We start from the raw sequence: 22,092 nt of genomic DNA on the forward strand, positions 1-22,092 counted from the left end.
TCCAAATTAAATCATAGATATAATACACTTTTTAATTTTTTAACAAAAATTATTGACATGTCGAGGTTGATGTAGCAGCTGATCAGAAAGTAACATTGTTGTATATAATTATACACGTTCATGTTGTTCACGATCGTATTTATTTGTACACAATCGTGTTTCTTTTTGTTTTGATCTAATTTTTTTTGTTAAATATTTTTTCCGTTCAAGAGTAAACTTCTTATTTTACCATCTTAGTATGTCCAAATCAAAAAAATCTCATTATTTTTTTTTGGAAAAAATAATTTTTATCTAAATATCAAAATATTCATACTTTTTATTTTTCACGTTACTGTTACTTTAATATCAATGGTAAAATAAATATTTCACTACTTTATTATACTATACGTCTATAAAATACTAATTTACTTTAATCTGAATGCAAAAGTCAAATGAAAAACTTAGCCTTGGACGGAGGAGTATCTTTTTTAAATATATATGTATTGAATATAGAATAATTGATAGTGACATGGGTTTGTCATACGCTGCAAAATTTAAATAAAATAAATTTACTTCTGCAATAAAAATAACGTAGTATAGATGAAGTAGGGTCATCTCCTTAGAGAGTTAAAAATATTTTATTTTCGATTGTTTAATTTATAAATATAATAAAATGGGATATTTTGGAAGTAGGAAATAAAAATAAAATAACAAACTAAAAATTCTACGACTAAAAGATAAATTCAATAAAAATAAGTTTCGAGTTTATGAATGAACTTGACAACTTGGGTAGTGAATTTGATCATCGATAAATATTTAATTTTATTGGTTTCTAAATAAATTAGTTATAATTACCGACACGCGCCTAATAACAAACTCTTCCTTAATTTCTTGACAGTCTAACCTAACTGTCTTGCGAACTTAAAGAGCCTAATTCAATTTAACAATTAACTATGCGAAATTGTTTAAAATTGATTCCATGATTTCATGATGTCTGTCACTAGTTGCTACTTGAACCAAATTAAAACGCAATTATGGACGCCTAATTTAGTTTAGCAATTAATTCGTCTACTCTCTCAAATTCATATCAAGTTGTTTTGCACTCCTATCATAGGAGAAAAAAAAAAAAAAACAAAGAGAAACATCGCCTGAGAATGATGTTGGTAGGGGTGAACTCGAAATCTTCTTGAAAGAATCTTTCTTCTTCATGCTCTTGCACGGTTTCTCTCTAAGACTCTTCACTGTGTTCTTCTCGGCAAGTGGCATAAAGTGACGCTCTCTCTTTTCTTTCATTTATATTTGCCCTAATTTTGTAACAATGGGGTTTTGGACATTTTTGTTCTCTTTTCCCACTAATTATATCAATTTTTTATTTTTCACCTGCAAATTATAAATAAATAATATATACTCAAATCAGGTATTTAAATAAACATTTTTATTTTTTATAATCTAATCCAAATCAATCAAATATCGCAAATAATATAAATATTTAATGCATGTGATTTATGACTATCAGATATATATATATATATATATAGTAAAAAATTAAATTGTACCAATTTGAGAATGTTGAAGTCCACTTTAACGGTGTTGTCTAGGTCAGCGGTCCTGTCAATTTTGTTATGTCAACGTTAGCAATTTTAATTAATTTTTTAATGGTTAGACCAAAATTTTGATTGAAATTGTTTATAATATAACTAAAATTGATAGAGTGTGATTGTTTTAGATTTTGATATTTGAATAGTATAAATTTTGAATTGAAATAGTTATATACCAAATGAATTTTTTATACCGAAACCAAAATTAATACATTTTAATTATATTGGGATTACTATTTATTTTTTCTATTTTATCTATATCAATTATTCTAAATTCAATATATATATATATATTTTTAAAAAATAACCCAAAAAATAAAATTTTAAATCAAAATACAAAAATACACGACAGTGCGACAATATGAGCATGTATAATTGTACACGCCGCGTTGTTTTCAGGTCACCTACCGCATCAATCTCGTTACGTCTACATCAATAATTTTCGTTAATTTTTTAATAATTAGATCAAAATTGATTGATATTGTTCCGATACAGAAAATCTCAATTGTAATAGCCCATAAAATCAAGCAACAACAGCTATTAATGAAAAGGCGTTTTGGCATAGATAAAAATATCAATTTAACATTCAAGTTATAATCTAATTAGATTATGAAATGTTGTCAAAATATATATATATATATATATTAATTTTAAAAAATGTCAAGATATAATTTTAATTAGTGAAAAACACCCCATAATTCTAATAGACAATTGAAGACTAAATATATATTGAGAGAAATATAAATGCCATAGATCTTATGTGCCATTGCTATAGAGTCTAAATACATGCATAGCTGTAATTTGAATTTATGTGAGTTCGGAAGCTCTATATATATAGATTATTACTACACATCGATCATATTTTATTTCATAGATTAGGTTTTTATTTCATTGATATATTCATCTTGCCATTGATCCACACATTTTTATCTATAAATACCCCAAGTCAAGAAGACATGTATAATCAATTCTCTTTTCCATCAAGAAAATTACAAAAAAAATGGCATTTTTGCGCACCTCACTTGTGATCACCATGTTTTTCAGTATCATGATTTTGTTCGACTCGACAACGGTGATCCATCGATGTGTGGCTCGACCTATAATTGTAATCCCGCCAAGTCTTGATCGCCCGATAATTTTACCATTAGAATCAGACCAAATGGTGACCAATAGTGTAGAACATATAATAAGAGATCTCTTTAAAGTTCTCCAGATACCTTCGCATCCGCCGGTCTCAAAAGCTATTAGTAATTTTCCTGCAGACAAACCCAAGCTGGAGAACGAATATGATTCGTCGTTAGCTGTTGGCCAATCTGTAATGCTGCCGGCAAATAATCCAACGGGACTATACGAAGTTGATAGTGTGCCTGACGAGCCAGAGCCTTAATCGTCCATGTCCATCGACATTGTTCTTAATAAATAAAAGTTCCAGCTGGTTTCTTGTTGATGGAACATTAGATTGGAGGAAGTAATTATCCTTCTTGTAATAAAGTATAACAAGTATCGATGACGTACGTACGTGTAACTTAATTTGTTATACATTACACAAATAAATAAATTAAATGCTTTATATGGAGTATTATTTGTTATTACTACTTCTTTATTGTAATTTATTTTTATTAGCATGGTGAAGTTTGAATAACATATTTATATATAAGTTTGTTTAACTTGTATTTGAATTTGAAATTGTGTTTATAAAAAAAATGAAGACGTAATTAATTTTCTTATATATGTATAATGTAATGTAATGTAATATAATAGAGTAATAAATTTTGTTACTCAGGTTCAATTAACGTGACATCAAAAACTTTTTCCAAAAGTGTAGTGATTATTCTTGTGTATTTCTTTTCATGGATTTGGACAGGCTATCGTATTCTGCAATTGAATTTGTTACAGGTTCACATCAATTTATTGGCAATGAATCCAACATCTTCAATAATATTAATTAATTAACCTCATGGAATTGGTGACGAGAGTTGAAGAAATAAAAGTGTCACGGAAGGGAAGTACTTGTGTGTGGACACAATGCATTATTGCACTGTTGATTGCCTGTCTTTTATTCGATTCAAAGAACCATTTCCAATTAGTTCAATAATAATAATAATAAATAGGAACTTGGTTCAAATGAGCCATATTATACATTAGGCACAGATTCATTTACATACATAAGCAAGTTGATAGAACGTTATTTTTACCCATCTATTTAATTAAGTGCATCAAAAAGATCCAAAAATAAAAGATATTTTTCCAAAAAAAAAAACTAAAAATAAACTAGTAATTACTTTAATTTGTTCCTCATGCATCCATGTAATCTGGTTGATGTAATAATTCTGTATGTGTCCACAAATTTGTTGCCTGTTTTGACACAAATTGGATCGATCGATCAACATTCGATTCAATTGGAAGTTGGATGCGACGACAACGACGAATCCTCCATCTCAATCCCCTCGTCTTCAAGCCTCTTGTCCTTATAAACATACCTTCTCGAACACACCACGAACACCACCAAATTGATGACGCTGAGAATCGCCAGCAGCCAGTAGAAGTTGTAGAGCTTCCCCCTGTTAAGGTTGTCGGCCAACCATGGCCTGTGTCCGGTCACTCTGTGCACCACCGCCACCAGGATAGAGCTCACAAAAAACCCTAACGAAAGCGTGCTCAAAAACAGGCCTGTGCTCATCGTCTTCATTCCCTTAGGACACTCCCGGAGGAAGAAATCAAGCTGCCCCGTGTAAGCAAACGCCTCGCCGGAGCCGACCAGGGCGAACTGCGGGACCAGCCAGAAAACGCTCAGGGGGAGGACGGCGGCGGGGTCGTCGGCCAGGTCGTGAGATCGCGCCACGTGGAGCCTCTTGATTTCCGACAGCGCGGCGGCCACCATGGCGAGGATGGACAGCACCAGGCCGACGCCGATCCGCTGGAGGGGTGTCAGGCCGTGCGGGTTCTTGAAAATTCTCCGGCAGATGGGGACGATGATGCGATCGTAGACGGGGACGGTGAGGAGGATGAAGGCGACGAAGAAAACGGTGAGGGAGGCCGCCGGAATCTTGAAGGACCGGCCGAGGATGTGGCGGTCCATGGTGGCGGCTTGGGACACCGAGAATGTCGTCATTTGGGCGTAGACTGTCCAGAACATCACTGTGGTTGCCCACGTCGGGATCATTCTGATCACCAGCTTCACCTCCTCCACGTCGGTTAGGGTTGACAGGTACCACGATGATTTGGGACCTGGAGGATCCTTTATGGCTGCCTTGTCCAGGAACCTTGATTAATTTCACACAAATTGAAACAGATCTGTAAGATTCTTGAATTTTCTTGGACTGTGATTGGTTTGAAACGAGACAAATTAATTAGCTAGAAATGACAAAGGGGAACGAGCATGTTCTTGCAAGATTCTACGTTGTAATGAAGGTCTTATCCGTTTCAAAGAATCTTAGTGCAAGAAACTACGAGCCCACGTGGTTTTACAGACCATTTGGTAGCAAAGATTCAGATTCTGTAGACTTTTGATAATTGTAGGCCTAATGTTCATTGGTCACTCGTGAGATTTTTATGTACAATCATTGACCATTAATTAATCTAATTAAATGAAGATTTTTTTTTTTTTTTGTTTTTCTAATATACGAAATTGAAATTCCCAAAATGATTGACCTAAAGAAAATTAGAGGAAGACGGTGGAATTAACGAATCGTTACCGGAATTCTTTACTGTGCGGTAGCTTCTGCTTCTTCTTCTTCAGCATCTGCCCTTCCTCGCCGGCGATGTCGTCCATATCAAACAGCAGGGAGGAATCCGACGGGAGCTGGAGGTGTCGCTTCCGCCACGCCGCCACAAACACGGCGGCGATCTGCGTCAGCGGGCTGCCGACAAGCTTCTTGAACCGGTACCGTCTGGTGCCGGCGAGGAACACCGCCAGGCCGACGAGAATGGCGCAGCAACAAACCCCGTAGCCCCATTGCCGGCCGAGGTTGTCCTGGATGTAGACGAGGACGGTGACGGCGGCGAGGGATCCGATGCTGATGAAGAAGAAAAACCAGTTGAAGAATTTGATCATCTGCTTCTTCTCCTTCTTGTCGGCTTCGTCGAACTGGTCAGACCCGAAGCCGGAGACGCTCGATTTGAGGCCGCCGGTGCCGAGGGCGGTGAGGTAGAGCGCTAGGTAGAGAACCATTAGCTGCTTGGTGTTCGCCGGGACACACGTGCCACTGCCGCGGCGGCACGCCGGCGGCCGGAGGCCCGGGATCATCGTTGATACTGTCAGAATCGCCACGCCCTGAAAACCAGCTAATTAATTACACAATAAATATTAATAAAAATTAAAAATATATAATTAAACAAAAGAGAAGATGGATGGATCTTTTTCATTTACGTACCGCCGCTTGAACTGCAGCAAAAATGGCTATGGTGAGATACCTGGGACAAGGCAAGGAAACAATGAACAGAAATTGGTTAATTAAATAATCAATCAAAATAAAAATTCAATTCAATTGATGAAATATATGATTAATTGATACCTTCCTAAGAATGTATCGCCTACGAAGCCTCCGAGCAAACAGAGCATGAAAGAAGTGCCAAGAAAGTTGGTGACAGTATTGGCAGCAGTAGCATTGCCCAAATGCATAGTCCCCGTCATGTAAGTCACCAGATTCACAGCTATCCCCAGCGTCGTCAGCCTCTCACACATCTCAACCCCTAATTAATTCATTCATTAATTATCCTAATAAATTAGTTAATGAACTTTTGATAGTGTACATACGCACGTACCAAGAATCATGGCCGCGCTGGCCCAGCCGCCGGAGGCTGATCGGAGGGCGGGGCGGCCCTTGCAATCCCAGGCATCGTGGAGAGTGTCGTCAGCTTCTTGTTTTCTTGCCGGGAGAGCCATCACTCGCACCTTGATTTTAATTAATTAATTAATTTTAATAAATTATATTGTGGATTGAGAGGGCCGAAAAAAGCCCTTTTATAAAGGCAGGGGAGGTTGTACGTAAGTTCTGGACCATGCGAAAAGGACTGGGTTAGCTAGTGCTACAGTATTTAATGTTAAAAATTTTTTATATTTATATAATTTTTTTTTTTTTTATTTGCATTACATTTTTATACAATAATTAATATTTAAAAAAAAAAATTAGAGTCAGAATGGAAGTAGTATTAATTAATAATAATAATAATAAAATGTAAAAAAGAAAGTTTGATTGAGTATATGGTTGAAGGTTAAGCCGCTGCAACTCCTCATTAATTAGCTGCATTGCAACTGGGGTTAACTAAGGTAATATATATATATATATATTATTAATTTGGGGGGTTTATTTATTTTATTTTTTATTTTTTTTAGCATATATACACTCGGCAGCATTTTACTGGCTATTCCTATTTGGTGCATTTCCATCTCTTTTTTTCCTATATGTTAATCTTTTTTTTTTTGGGTCATTGTGTGGTCACTGCAGGTAACCACGTGATCTACTGGATTAATATATGATGTCTTGTTGCCAACTTTACGTGTGTGGATAGAAATTTTAGAGGATTCAAAATATATGCTATTTAGAATAAATTAATTTTTTAAATTAAGAAATTATAGAATAAATTACACCAAACAGCTATTTCACCTTTGAAATAATAATAATTAAAAAAATAAAAAATAATAAACACAAGAAAAATGCACCATATATTATATATTGAGCTATATGTAATGATTTAACCAGGCAAGTACTATTTTCCTGAACATAGTCAACTATAACAATAATATCCAAATTAACTTAACTAGGTGATGGGATATAATTTTGTTGGTTTTTATTACACAAAAAATAAATTGATATCTAATCAAGTACATATTAATGTTAAATTTTGATTTAAATTCATAGTACTCAACTTTCATTGCATGTTTCTTTCGTGTGGGATTATAGACGGATCGATTAATGCATTAAAATAAATTAAATTTGAGAAACAAAAAATAATCGGATAGAGAGGGTACTTGCAAATTAAAAGTCTCGAGCCGAACACGCTTGCGTTCTATGCGATGATCCAAAAATAGTATACGACTAATTGACGTGGTTCGAAGGCTATTACATTGGACAGTAAAATTAATAAGCGCATAATCGAAGAATAACAATGAAGAATTCCTAAATTATTATTTTTTAAAAAAAAATAAGGGATATATTATTTATTTAACAAGTTGAAAAAGAATTGTTCAAATATTATATATACACACCAATATATCAAAAGTTTTGTACTTCATGAAGAGAACATAGCAAACTTTTATGATAATATTTATATATAATTAAATAATGTAACTATTTGATATATATAGACTTGTAAAATTGATTTCGTTATATATTTTTAATTTTTGAAATTGAAATTACATCTATATCATTTTAAAAATAAATAACAAAAATCTTCTATTATATATTCATTTTATTATTATTATTATTGTTTTTTTAGCCAAGTTGTTATAAGAAATTGGAAGTCACAGTAGGCCTGGTCACATGAAGAGTAGCACCTACCAATGGACAGTGGATCCGTGACATCTTTTTTTAAATTAGTTTAGGAAATCATGCATCTCACTTATTTCATTTTTATTTTTATTTTTTATTTTCATTATAAATATATATATATTTCCTTACAACAATATATATTACATAAATTAATATATATATATATATAACTTAATAAAACAATGCATTAATAAGCTTGTTCTTTTTTGTAGTATTTAAAAATTACACAAGGCTTTTATGTTTTAGATTTTTATTTAAATTTAACTTAAGTTTAAACATATAAAAAATATTTATTTTAAATTTATTTAATAATTTTACAAAGGAATTAATATTTAAATTATAATATAAGTTAAAAAATAATTCATTTGAAGTATTACTTAAGTTTTAAACATATTATTTGTTTTAAAATTTTATTTCGATTATCGTCTACGATCTCAATTTTTGGGCTTTCAATTTGTATCTAAGCCCGTAGTATGTTTCATTGTGTGTCGATCCAATTTATATGTATACTCTTTTTTTTTTTTTTTTAGTTGAAACATATACTACTATATTTTATACTTAAATATATATCATATCATATGATAAAATGAAATCAATTGTCACGTATTGTCATGAACTATTATTATATATTGTCAATTTATGTATTTGTATTTATATTTTTATATTAATAAACATCTTGTACCATATCAATTTGTAAATATTCATGTATTGTCAATTTATATTTTATGTATGAATGTATGCAATGATAATCAAATTAAAGACTAGTCACGCATGAATACAACTATTTAATTAGTTAGTGGAATTTCAATTAATGTTAATTATAATTTATTTTATTTTATTTGTTATCATGCATATGCATGCAGGGACAGCCAGGTCTGAAGTGAATATGAATAGGGATATGAATGAAACTAAAAACTAATTTAAATTAAAGCAAACGACAACATGCACACACAGACACAGTCCGTGACACATTTGCTTCCAGAAACAAAAAACTAATTAAAATAAATGCCCACTAATTGATCAACCATTTCCATAATATATATATATATATATATGACAAGAATATTGAAGGGGATGATTGAGTTACAATAATAATAATAATATAAAAAAATTAACATCACATACAGTGACTTCAGAAAAATGTCAATGAAATAACATTTGAAGTTGAAAAACACTAAGTATGAAAAAGAATAACTTAACGCAATTTTTACATATTAATACAAATTAATATCAGAACCAATCATGGTGGCTAAAGATGAACTTTTCAAAAAAAAAAGAAATAGTACATGTTTTCATATGTAATATTTACACTAAAAGAATATGCTGTATGAATTTTTTAAATAGTGTTTTTTAAGAAAAGCAACATTGATTTTCTCAAATTAACATGGTAAAGGAAACACTAAAAATATATACATCTCTCAATAATTAATTAATTAATTATAATGTAAAGATAATTATGAATTTCAGTTTCTTGTAAAATTAAAGTTATAAATAATATATTGTTTGTCAAACTTTTGTAAATAAAGTGATAAGACATTTTTCTAACTAAATTTTGGATTACCTTGGGTGGGTAAATGTGTAGGTTAAAAAAGAAATGATATACTTCTAAATTCCATTCCACCTCATGCAAGGATAGTTCATAGTTCGATCAAGTGATAATAATTGTACTAAATTCAATATAGAAAATCATGGCCTTTATACGAAAATACTAATAAATTAGCATATGGTAAGATGTCTTTCTCATAATTTTTTAAATCCCACCTAAATAATGAATAGAGATTTAATTTGCGACACAAAGAATCTTCATCCATTCTACAACCAACCCTAATTAATTATTTATTATTTACTCATTGATAATGTTTTTTAACATCAACCATCAAGAAAGTACCAATCAATTATATCCCCCCACTCTGTAAATCAAAACCTAATCCCACAAACCCTAATTCAACAAACCCTAAACCAATTTGCTTGATTCCCATCAAGAATTACTCCTAATCTAAAACCCAAAAAACCTAATGGCAACCAAGAGGCAAACTTCACTTGCCCTATTTCTCTTGCTCAACCTCGTACTCTTTACCATGGTTAGTGCCTGGACTCCGCCAAAGCCGAAGCCAAAACCGAAACCGAAGCCAACCAAAGCATGCCCTAGAGACACACTGAAACTTGGGGTGTGCGCGAACTTGCTTAACGGCCTCCTCAATGCCACAGTCGGGAAACCTCCAAAGGCGCCGTGCTGCAGCCTCATCAAGGGCCTGGCTGACCTCGAGGCCGCCGTTTGCCTTTGCACGGCCATTAAAGCAAATGTTTTGGGGATCCATCTTGACATACCGCTCTCCATCAGCTTGCTTCTCAATGTCTGCACCAAGAAAGTCCCTAAAGGCTTTGTTTGTGCTTGATTATTAATTTGATCCAACACTTGCATGCTTTTTCTCTTCTTGATGGATGTGTGTGTGTGATCTTATGCGTGTTACAACTTTTTTTTTTATTTGATGTTGTTTGTGTGCGTGGATTGATACATGTTTGTGTAATAATGTAAACAAATTGGGCTTCTTTGTTAGTGCATTGTTTGCTATGCTTCTCTTTATATATAGGTAGGAGTTGAAACTTATCTAATTTAGTATCGAATTATATGGTCATTATTATTGAACTTACGAACTAATAAATCAATAATAAGATTGGCCTAATCAGCAAATATATATATATATATAGTAACAATATAAATTATGTTTTTTATGCTATTTAATGTAATACTTTTTTGAAAAAAAATATATATATATTAAATGATAAAAACACAAAAAACTACACCCAAAAGCTGCTGGAATAATTAAAATTAATTTCTAGTAGTGCCCAAAGGGAAGTTGAAAGACCGGCGCTGGCTGCGGCTGCGGCTGCGGCTGCGGCTCCAGCCCTCTCCCCGGCGGCGGAACCCTATATCCATACTCAAGCTCCTCATAGTGCCCATTCCTCCCCTCCGGCGAACCCATCATTTCCTCCTCATATTCATCCGCCGGCGCGTACCGTTGAATCACCAGCACCGAATTCGTCGCCGCGAAATCCGACGACGCCAGCAAATCCCCGATCGTTCCCAGCTCCGGGCACTCGCTCCACTCCGACAGCCCCACCGTCGCCGCAGACTCCCTCCCATGCCCCCTCCCCACTATCAACAGATCGTGACCTCCGGCGATCCCCCTTATCGCCGCCACCGTCTCCTCCCCGTGGTTCACCACTTTCTCCACATACTCAATCGACGGATTATTTTCCATTGCCCTCGCATTGAACTCCCTCAAGAACTCCTCGTCCATTTCCTTTTCCCTGTCCCGCTCCGTCAGGACTCGCAGAAACCCGCGCTCCCCGCTATGACTGCTCGCTGATTTAGATTCCTCCGGCGCCGGCGCCGGCGCCGGCGATTCGAACGCGGCCTCTCCGGGGACGAACCGCATGACGGTGAGATGAATCCCTGGATGATCGGACATCCTCCAAGCATAGGCCAACGCCTCTCTGTCATCAGGCCCACCAAAGAACAAAACGACCACGCCATTCGTCGTCAATTGGCTCGCCGCCATTATCGTCGACCTAAGACCTCTGTCGATCAAAATTCCGACAGAGCACGGCGAGTTTTCCAAAACATTTTTATTGATCGTTTGAAACGCCGGATTCGAATCCTCCATTTCTCCATCCACCGTCTGCTGTTTGTGGAAAGGGATGATGATCAAAGACGCACGTTTATCCTCCGCCACGCCGCAAATGTCTTCGTGCATCGTGGCGTAAGGGGAAATCGCAGTCATGGAGCTCACCGACACGAAATGTACATTTTGCTTGAAATTCCCAAATGCGCTTATGATCTCGTCGGCCTGAGCTTGCGTCCCGTTCACCCCCGGGCAGCCCGACCCCCGACTGGTGTGGGCGATCAGCGCCGTCGATGACCTCCCCGTGAGCTCCACCAGGTGCAGGACATAGGCGAAGATTGGGGATTGTCTGGTCGGACAAGAAGCCTCCAGCAGATTGATGATTGTCGGAACATTTCTCGGAGTATGAACGCACACAAGAACACTGAATTCGCCTCCTCGATTGGTTCCCTCAACAGTTCTTCTTTTGTAAGGTGTGAATCTTCTGCCTGGTTTGTGGATGGTTTTCACTGCTGGAACGACAACCGAAGTCATCACAATCGACACAATCACCATAATTGCAAACGATTTCTCGTCCAAAACCTACCATAAACGATCAAGAACATTAATCAGTCAGCAAATTCAAATATTGAATTAGATAAATTTATTACGAGTGATTTAGTTAGTGAGTGCCTTTTGGTCTTTGCCAACGTTAATGAAAATCATCTCAATAACACCTTTGGTGTTCATAAGAACCCCAAGAGTAAGCCCTTCGTGTAATGGCATTTTATGGTAAAGACAAACTAGAATAGTTCCCATGATCTTCCCGACACAAGCAAGAAGGATTAATAAGCCTAGAATCCCCCACGTGTCGGCTCCATGGATGGCGAAAATGTCGGTCTTGAGGCCACTGATTGCCAAAAACAGCGGAAGCAGAATGCCGGAGACAAAATCCTGAAGCCTTTCAATAAGTGCCATACACAAAGGACCCTTAGGGATGATCAAGCCGAAAACAAAAGCCCCGAATACTGAATGCAGGCCGATAGCATCTGTAATGAAGCCGCAAGTCATGACTCCGGCGAGCATTGAACAAATGAAGAAGTCACTTATCGGCTCGCCTTCCGGAATCTTTTGCACGAGGCGGAGAAGGATCGGCTTTATTACATGGACACAAACCAGGACGAACAAGACGCAAGAAACAACCTCCCAAATCGATGCTAATGAAATCGTGGCATTCTCAGCCAATGCAATGGAAAAGGCTAATAGAACCCAAGCACACATGTTGCTGACGAGGGCTGACGACAAGGCGATTTTTCCGATTTCGGTGTTGAGAAGCTTAACCTCGGCGAGGACACGGGCTAGCACAGGAAAGGAGGTGTCGGAGAGGACAACTCCGAGGTAGAGTATGAAAGTGCCGAGCTTTACGAAATCCATGCTCTTGTGGAGAAGGAAAGCGAAGGGGATGCCGATTAGGAATGGCACAATCATGCTTCCGAGAGCTATGGAAAATGCTGCCCTTTTGCTCATTCGTTTGACCACTGCAATGTCCATTTCGACTCCTACGAGGAAGAGGAAGTAGAGAAGTCCTACGTTTGCCATTGTCTCGACGAGCATCACGCTCCTTAGAGGGAATATTGTTTCTGCAAATTTGGTGCTTCTTCCCAGCACCGATGGGCCCAAGATCACCCCTCCCTATAGAAAATTAGTTATTATTAAGAAATTGATTATGAATTGTAGAATAATTGAATGAATTGGACTCACGAGGATCTCAGCAATGACGCGAGGCTGACGGAAGGGTTTGAGGAGGAAGACGAGGACACGAGTGGTGAAGATGATGAGAATGACTTGGACGATGAAGAGGGGCAAGGAGTAGTCCAAAGGGTTGTCTCCTTGCCAGATGCCATTTGAGGAGATCATCGATGGAGCATAGCATACGATCCACATATCTGATTTGTTGTACGACATCTTAATCAATTAATTAATCAAGTAATTAATTTCCAGACAAATAGATGTATGTATCTAATTAAGCAATTAAGGCCCTCCTTGTTGGTTAATTCAATTGTTATCTCATGACGTGCTGTTTTCCGACGACATAATTAATGGCCGATATAATTAATAATGTCGCCGTCGTGCATATTTATGTATGCAGTCGTTGAAGAAAACAATTTGGAACTGATCAACAGAAGGGATTAATTAGGGAAGGACGAAGAAGAAGAAGAAGGATTCAATCAAGATTTTCTTGATTTTCTTCTTCTTCTTCTTCTTCTTCTTCTTCTTTTTTGGCCCTTTCTGATAAATTTCGAGGTCTGGCTGCTTGGAAATTTCTGAATTGTGGTGAGTGGTGTGGCGATCCATGAGGGTATCGCCATGTCTCGTTCGGACAGTATTTTTCTGGAGATTTCCATATTTAGTTTTGAAGTTTAATTAAGTCGTAATTAATTAATAATTTTGGATGCAACTTGTCCATGCCCACACACATATATATTTAGGTTTGCAACCTCAACTTTCCAAATTTCAATTGAAAAGGTTATACGATTATATTCATTTGTTGTGAGTAACTTTTTATTTTTTTATTACCATAATATATTTTCGTCCAACTTCCCAATATCAATATTGTTCTCATTTTAATTATACAGTTTGATTGATTATTCTATTTATTTTGAATTTTTTTTTTAAAAAAAAAAAACCCTATTATGCAAGTGGTATTATAGTTGTTCACTAACAAAATAATAAATTTTTCATACACAATATATGTTAACTAAGAAACTAATATCAAAAGTAAAGCTCAACAAAAGGATGGAATTTGATACAATGAACTTATAGATATAAACTTCTAGGCACAAGTAAATATTGTTTGTGTATAAGTTGTAATATATATTGTTTATATATATTAAATATATATATACACTAAATTATTTATTTATATTTTTCAATATTGAATTTATTTACAATTATGCCATGCTACTCACGCATGTATATATAAATAAAAAATAAAAAAAATCACTTCATTGACAAACTTGTTTATTTTTTAAAATATTCTTGCTTTATAACCAAGTAAATATATTTATTAAAAATCACGTTCAACTTAAATCAACATGAATTTTGTAAACTTGCAGAACATTGAAAAAGAACATAGAAATTATTATAAAGAACACAACAATAATAAACTCTGATCCATCGGTATATGCATAGTTGAACTATAATATTTTGCATATAATTTAGTAAATTTTAGCATAAAATCTAACAATTTTATCTGTCAGTATACAAGAATTAAATAGATCTATACTTGGATCTAAAAATTTTGTCGATTCCAAAAGTTTATCATGATTCAACATTATTTTATCTTCTAATATATAGTCTTGTGACAAAACTCTCAATCCCTTAATTTTAACTTAATTGGTGTAAGCACCCACAATCTATTCTTTAACTTAAGAATTTCGGTTAATTTAGAAAAATAAAAAATTAGATTCTCTATATTTTATTTTAATTAATTTTATGAATATATCATACCCAGAATTACTTGTTCTGAAATTCACGTGATCGCATCGTGAAAAGAAGTGTTGCACAGAATAAAGAAACAAGACTTATCATACAACAGTGCTACCCCATGACCTGCACTCACTGCACAATTAATTATTATATATATATATATATATTCAACTCCACAAATTAAAATGGGCTCAAGGGAAATAACTTTTACTTAATAAAGTAACAATTAAAGTACATATGTCGGTTCGTATGGTATGCACATCATAAATTAGAAAGCAAACAAAAATAATCTGGACGTGTATATTATTACAGAGATCGAAACTATGCATGCAACAACCAAAATCCTTACAAATTGCTGTTCAGACATATCTATATATATATAATATATATAAATTAAATTGCAGTCACGGATTGGCATTGAACTTCGCAAAAACCTACACATACTTACAAAAATTTCACTGCTTCACTTTCCCATAAACTTCTAACATACAGACATACATACATATATATATACATAGATATAGATGTGTATATATACTTCGTGTCGTAAAAAATAAGTATAAGGTAAAAATTTTGGAGTCACACTATTCACGGGTCTTTTTTACAGTTTCTTGTACGTCTATATATATATAAATCATTTTATTAGCAAACCCTAACGGAAACTCGCCGGAACCCTAATTGAGATCAGCCATGGCTGCCATTGCCAAGGCCACGCCACTGCTACTCCTAACCATGTTTTGTATGTCTGTGGCATTCCCGCCGGCCTGCGCTTGGCAAACCAACTGCCCGCCGCCGTCGAAGCACCGCCCGCACCCGCCGAAGCACCACCGTCCAAGCCCATCGCATCCACTTCCACCCCGGAAACCGCCACCTAAAGTGCTCCCCCCGATTGTCAATCCGCCGGTCATCTCTCCCCCGATTATCACGCCGCCGCCGGTCATTAACCCTCCGGTGATCCTCCCGCCAATCATAAACCCTCCTGTCATTATAAAGCCGCCTCCATCGCCGTCGACCCCTTGCCCCCCCGGCGGCGGCGGCGGCGGAGCTCCTGGTATCCACCCGCCGGCGACCTGCCCGATAAATGCGCTGAAATTAGGGCTTTGCTTAGACGTGCTGGGAGGTCTGGTCCACGTGGGCATCGGAAACCCGATCGAGAACATATGCTGCCCGGTGATCCAAGGCCTTCTGGAGCTTGAAGCCGCCGTTTGTCTCTGCACCACCATACGCCTGAAATTGCTTAACCTTAACATCTTCCTCCCGATCGCGCTGCAAGTTCTCGCCACCTGCGGACTCACGCCGCCGCCGGGATTCGTCTGCCCGCCGCTCACATGACTCTATTTCTCTACTTCTTAATTATATCTATATATATATATATATATATGTATGTATGTATGTATTATGTGTCTAATTAGTTTTTGGTTTCGTGTACTAGCTCAGTACGTACAATAGTTGTTGTCATCGTGCTTAATTACCTTAATTAATTAATTAATGTTGTTTTTAAATTTGGTTTAGGGATTTAGGATCGTTCATGCGTGGCTTTTGCGACTTCAACAAGTAATTATCAAATAATTCTGATCATCAGCAAGGTAAACAACGTTAGAAATTTTGGGGAAAAATAATGAGATTGTCTTATTCATCGTCAAAATAAGGGTTTATATCTATTACCAATTGATTTTAGATTGGATGTCCGAATCCCTTCTTAACATGGTATTAGATTCATGGTACTCGTATTGGGTTTGAATCCTGTATGGATTTTCAATATTATCATCTCGAGGGGGAAGTATTGAATATTGTCCCAAATTGGTAAATGTGTAAGAACTCCCCTGTTATATAAGGGTGAAGGGTTACTCTACCTATCACCAATTGATTTTAGGTTGGATGTCCGGATCCCTTCTTAACATAATTAAGATCAAATCTAAATATAAATCTAAAATGTATCATTACTAGTAAAGGACAATAATAGAGAAATTCATTATTTGTGTTGTATATATGTAGATTATAATTGCATTTCACTTAAGAATGAGCAAAGTGAAGAACACAAGCTCGAGGTTTAGGGCAAGAAAAAGACCATTGATGTGTTTTTCTTACAAGCCATGTTTAACAAAGAAACCCTAAATAATTAATGATCGATGCTTTTGCCTTGTAATGATTTCGATAGCATAGTAATGATGCAATTTGCAAGCCATTGTTAATTCATGTATTTATTATCCTTTTGTAAATTGTTAGGCATCAGTAATGTATAGCCTGGCACCTAACTTAAATGAAATTTCCTAAAATAATTTTTGTGTTACGTGCATGAAACTAATTAATTATAAGATGCATCTTATATATTTGACTACATGATTAAAATTAGTGTACTCGAGCCAACTTTTTGTTAATTGAGATATTTAAATATTTAATTTTAGACTTAAATTTAAATTTGATTTTATCGAATCTATAATTTTATAATATCATCTCTTATTTTGATGATCAATATAATGTAATTTTTGAGTCATTTATAGTTTATTTTCTTACATGCTTGAAAGTATGAATTATGTAAGAACAAGATAAAGTATTAAACTAGATGTGGCCCGAGAACTATTCTTGGTAAATATTTTCTTTTGGGTATTTCCTTTGCCATATTATTACAAACACTGTTATTTTAATTCATGAATGATGAGTGGATATTGAATGTATTTGTATTTATTTAATATTTTAAATTTAGACGTTTTAGTAAATTTGTGCTAGTAATATTTCAAATATCCTATTTTGAAAAATAAAAAATAATTTAACTAACACTAAGAACATGATCACAAAATATTAGTAATAACATTAACTTTAAATAAAAAATAAAAAATAAAACTATCAAAAATATGTTAGTTAGCATATATGCCAAATGTTTTACATCACGTTACACTTTATTGAAATTTTAAATAATTATGGTTATGCTCTTTTAATAATATCTTTTTTTGGTATTTTGTTATTATATAACTCCTACGTTTTTTATAATATTATATTTTTTACAAAATATCAAGGTATGTTTCTCCAAGGTGGTTTGGCCTAATTTTACTATGTTGTACACTAAAATGGGCGCCAAACTTTTTTTTTTTTAATTTGAAATTTTATTTAATATTTATTATAATTAAATGAAAAAATATATATATATACAATATATATGTCATTTTGTAGAGAATAAAATTTTTTATAATACAAATAAATAAAAATTTAAATATATATATATATTGGGTATAATATAAATTCATAATCAAATCATACAATATAAATTTTATCAATTAAATTTAATACAAATTTATATTATTTTATTCATTATTCATCAAATCAATACACATGCCCAAACTCCAATCAAACCCAAACACAAAAGAACAATAAAATTCAAACTCATCCCAAAATTCAAATAAAAACCAAACTCAAACTAACTTTCCCAAACTCCCCTAAAGAAACACACCCCAAATTAAACTATTATATAAACTAAGATACAAGTCATTGTATAGTAGTGTGAGAATGGAATTGTGACCATGAAGTCGTAAGTCCAAACTCGGATGTATGAAGTTTACTTAGAGTTAAAATAAATCAAATGCGTATTTTCGGGTAACGATTGCGGATTTCCATGTCATAAAAAATAATAATAATAATAATAATAATAATAATAATAATAATAATAATAATAATAATAATAATAATAATAATAATAATATGAAATTGAAATATGTTAAATATAGAGAGAAACAACCAAATGTGTTGGGAAGTGAATTTGAGCATATAAAACCAAGGGAGCTTTCGCTTTCTTGGTGTGAGCAAAACAATGAGAGCCTTAACATAAAAATCTAGTCACGGGTGCCATCTACTATATACTTACAAATATCTATATATATATATATATATATTTCCAGTGAGATCGACCTACCATATTCTCATGCATGGCCCATAGGCTGATCGATCGAAGACACCCCTCAATTAATTTATTAATTAATTTCATGGGCCATCAAATTAAATAAATCTCTTCTACTATACAATAACATGTTCCCTGTACGTATGTCTTAATTAAATATTCCTTAGGGCACACCATTTATTCACTTTAGGACTACTAGGGTTTATATATTTTGGCTTTAAATTAATTATAAACCACGATATAGTTTGGAAATTGGCTGCTGCATGCCAAGAAAAACATCTTACATTATTAATTCAGAAATTTTTTGGCTTTTTATTTTCTGAAATTTGCAGACCACAAACATATATACATGCATCGAAAGAAGAGAAATTGAAAAGTTGTGTTACATACATACATACTTTTGATCAGTTTTCAGGTTTTATATATATTAGGGTTTGGGGATCGGAAAGTAACAGGAAACCTTTTTTCTTTGTAAAAGTTTTTCTTTGTCCATTTTTCATTTGGCGATCCCATGATGTAAGATGATTTTTCTTTTTTCTTTCTTTTTTTTTCTTAATAACTAAGAAACTAGACTAAAGAAGCAAGTTGGTTTTTTTTTTTTGGTGGGGGGGGTCGTGTCACAGTAGGTTCACTTGTGACATTTGATTAATTCTATTTATGTAAGCAGATATTATATAATGACAGGTGAGTGCAATAAAATGAGATTCATTATATGCTTTAACAGTGATTAATGACACATGATTTTCTCATCCACTTACATTGTCCAAGTTAAAAAGATCGAAAAAACAATTTCCATATATTAAAGAACCAGCAGCAAGTTAAAATTAAAAAGTATTTTAGACCCAACCAGAGGCAATGGCAAGGCAACATCGATCAGTTGTAAGGACAAGCAAAGTACAGACGATGGCAAAGATAAAAAGTCAGACATTTATTGGAGAAAATATAGAGTCCTCATAGGGCCACTCTTGCACAATAAGCAGTGTACATTTGGACCACTTAAGCACATCCCCAAGCACAATAAAAAATACAATTAACCAAAAAAAAAAAAAAAAAAAATGACATAAAAGAAATCACTCCCAAATTTCACTAAAACAAAAGATCGATCAAGATGATGATCAAATCCCATTAAATGGCAACAAACTAAGAATTTCAAATTCCCTCAAGCACATTGGAAGCCCTGTGGGATATTTTTGGAGCAAACATTGAGGAGCAAGCTAAGAGAAATCGGAACATTAAGATTGATTCCCAAAACATTGGCTTTGAGGGCAGTGCAGAGGCAGACGGCGGCCTCGAGATCGGCCAATCCCTCGAGCAAGGTGCAGCACGGCGTTTTCGGAGGGTTTCCGATGGTGGCGCTGATCAATCCAAGAAGATCAGCACACACACCTAATTTAAGGGTATCTCTAGGGCAAGTAGCCCCAGGGGTACTTGGGGTTGGGACTGCCGGCGTCGGCGGGCATGGCTTCGGCTTAGGCTTGGGCTTCGGTTTCGGGCATGTTCCACAAGCACTAGCAAGAGTGAAGAACACAATGTTGATAACTAGGAAAAGAGCAATGGATGTGTTTCTATTACAAGCCATATTGGTGTTGTAAGAAACCCTAATTGATATGTTATGGGATGAGAAAGAAAAGATAAGGGTTTGTTTTTTTTTTTTAGGGAGGGATGTGTAAGAAGTCCTCGGGAATGAGGGTTTTATAGAGTGAGAAAATGGGTTGTGAAATTTGAGGAGATATGTTTAAAGAAATTGGTTTTAGGGTTAAGGGTCCACTAGGGTTTAGCTGGCAAATGTGAGTTTGGCAAAGTCTTGGAAGCTTGTGAAGAAGTGTAGCAAATTGCCATGTTACTCTGCTTGATTCCCCATCCCCTTCTGATTTAATTTTTCTAAATTATCTTGCACATAGTACTCAGAAATTAATTTCATTTTCATTTATATATAATTATCAGAGCATAATTATTAAATAATTGATTGATTGATTGATTGATTTATGCATGAATGTCCCACAAGTTGTACTACTGCACCATTTTGTTACCCCTAATGGATTGATTGGTTTTGTAGTTGTCCTTATAAAGTAACCACTTTGTCTAACTTCTTTCAGCTTTTTTATTATTTTATTTTGTAAAATTTAGTACATTTTTGTGCTTCTTTAATTTCGAGGAATGTAATAAGTGATTAGAATATGGAATTATTATGAATTTGATTTTTAAATTTAATATACGGGAATAATTGATGTTTATCATCATCATCAATTTGTTTTTGTTATTGTATTGAGCTGTTTCACAGACAGCTTTGCTGTATCTGCAGTGGGCTCCACACAGATCAATAATACATCAACTTTTATCCTTAGCCAAATAATATTCATTGTCCTCTCTTCCACAATCTTTTTCTTTTTTTTGCGAAACTCTCTTGTAATTTTTTGAGATATTTTAAAGTCTTTATATATATATATATATATATATCATTATATACACATTACTATGAGAAAATACGATGTTAGATTGCTCTTAATTAAGTAATTATAATGCAATCCACTAAAACACACATATTTCCTGGCATTGTTGGTGTGTTTATTTGCCTATTTCTTTTAGGTTTTGATACATTGAGAATGTTATTAAAAAGCAAATTGATTTATTTTTTTCCAACTTCTGCAATAAAAATAATAATAGCAAATTAAGAGAAAAATTAAATACAATATACTATGTAGTATTTCACATGAAGAAGTATATCAACATGCATGTGACTATTGGTCCATCTTGTGAAAATAAAGTACAATCGAAACATGACTCGTTAAGAGCATGTAGGAATGTGCCTTAGGCATTATTGAATATTATGATTTGATTGAAGAAATCGATCCAAGTCGATATACATATATATATATACACGCACGTAAATGTAGCTTGACAACACTTCCACTAGGTAACAAATCGAAAATTTCGCAAAATAAAACTCAACATATATAAGATCCAAAATGAATCTAACACCCGGGCCTGTGCTATCTCTTCCTCTTCGCAAGTCGATCATATTATAGGATCGTAAAATGACC

At 34.4% G+C, this 22,092-nt stretch overlaps 5 protein-coding genes across 5 annotated transcripts; 2 read left to right on the forward strand and 3 right to left on the reverse strand.

The window, feature by feature from the left end:
* Positions 1-3,692: 3,692 nt before the first annotated feature.
* On the reverse strand, positions 3,693-6,495 carry LOC127240694 (protein NRT1/ PTR FAMILY 6.3-like). The gene is made up of 5 exons (XM_051259505.1): positions 6,342-6,495; positions 6,092-6,269; positions 5,951-5,990; positions 5,273-5,850; positions 3,693-4,840 (listed from the first exon to the last, which is right to left on the reverse strand). The coding sequence occupies exons 1-5, from the start codon at positions 6,460-6,462 to the stop codon at positions 3,973-3,975; spliced, it is 1,785 nt and encodes a 594-aa protein (XP_051115462.1). The 5' UTR covers positions 6,463-6,495; the 3' UTR covers positions 3,693-3,972.
* A 3,449-nt stretch (positions 6,496-9,944) lies between these two features.
* Positions 9,945-10,652, forward strand: LOC127240695 (14 kDa proline-rich protein DC2.15-like). The gene has a single exon (XM_051259506.1). The coding sequence runs from the start codon at positions 10,084-10,086 to the stop codon at positions 10,462-10,464; it is 381 nt and encodes a 126-aa protein (XP_051115463.1). The 5' UTR covers positions 9,945-10,083; the 3' UTR covers positions 10,465-10,652.
* A 150-nt stretch (positions 10,653-10,802) lies between these two features.
* LOC127240449 (cation/H(+) antiporter 15-like) lies at positions 10,803-13,667 on the reverse strand. Its single transcript, XM_051259145.1, has 3 exons — positions 13,435-13,667; positions 12,367-13,365; positions 10,803-12,276 (listed from the first exon to the last, which is right to left on the reverse strand). Exons 1-3 carry the CDS (start codon positions 13,636-13,638, stop codon positions 10,906-10,908), a joined length of 2,574 nt encoding a protein of 857 aa, XP_051115102.1. The 5' UTR covers positions 13,639-13,667; the 3' UTR covers positions 10,803-10,905.
* Positions 13,668-15,741: 2,074 nt separating this feature from the next.
* LOC127240406 (36.4 kDa proline-rich protein-like) lies at positions 15,742-16,708 on the forward strand. Its single transcript, XM_051259077.1, has one exon. The coding sequence runs from the start codon at positions 15,853-15,855 to the stop codon at positions 16,492-16,494; it is 642 nt and encodes a 213-aa protein (XP_051115034.1). The 5' UTR covers positions 15,742-15,852; the 3' UTR covers positions 16,495-16,708.
* Positions 16,709-19,955: 3,247 nt separating this feature from the next.
* LOC127240752 (14 kDa proline-rich protein DC2.15-like) lies at positions 19,956-20,726 on the reverse strand. Its single transcript, XM_051259594.1, has one exon. It carries the CDS (start codon positions 20,628-20,630, stop codon positions 20,211-20,213), a length of 420 nt encoding a protein of 139 aa, XP_051115551.1. The 5' UTR covers positions 20,631-20,726; the 3' UTR covers positions 19,956-20,210.
* Positions 20,727-22,092: the final 1,366 nt, after the last annotated feature.

The sequence above is a fragment of the Andrographis paniculata genome, unplaced genomic scaffold (genome assembly GCF_009805555.1).
Source record: "Andrographis paniculata isolate CXL003 unplaced genomic scaffold, ASM980555v1 Contig79END, whole genome shotgun sequence".
Taxonomy (NCBI): Eukaryota; Viridiplantae; Streptophyta; class Magnoliopsida; order Lamiales; family Acanthaceae; genus Andrographis; species Andrographis paniculata.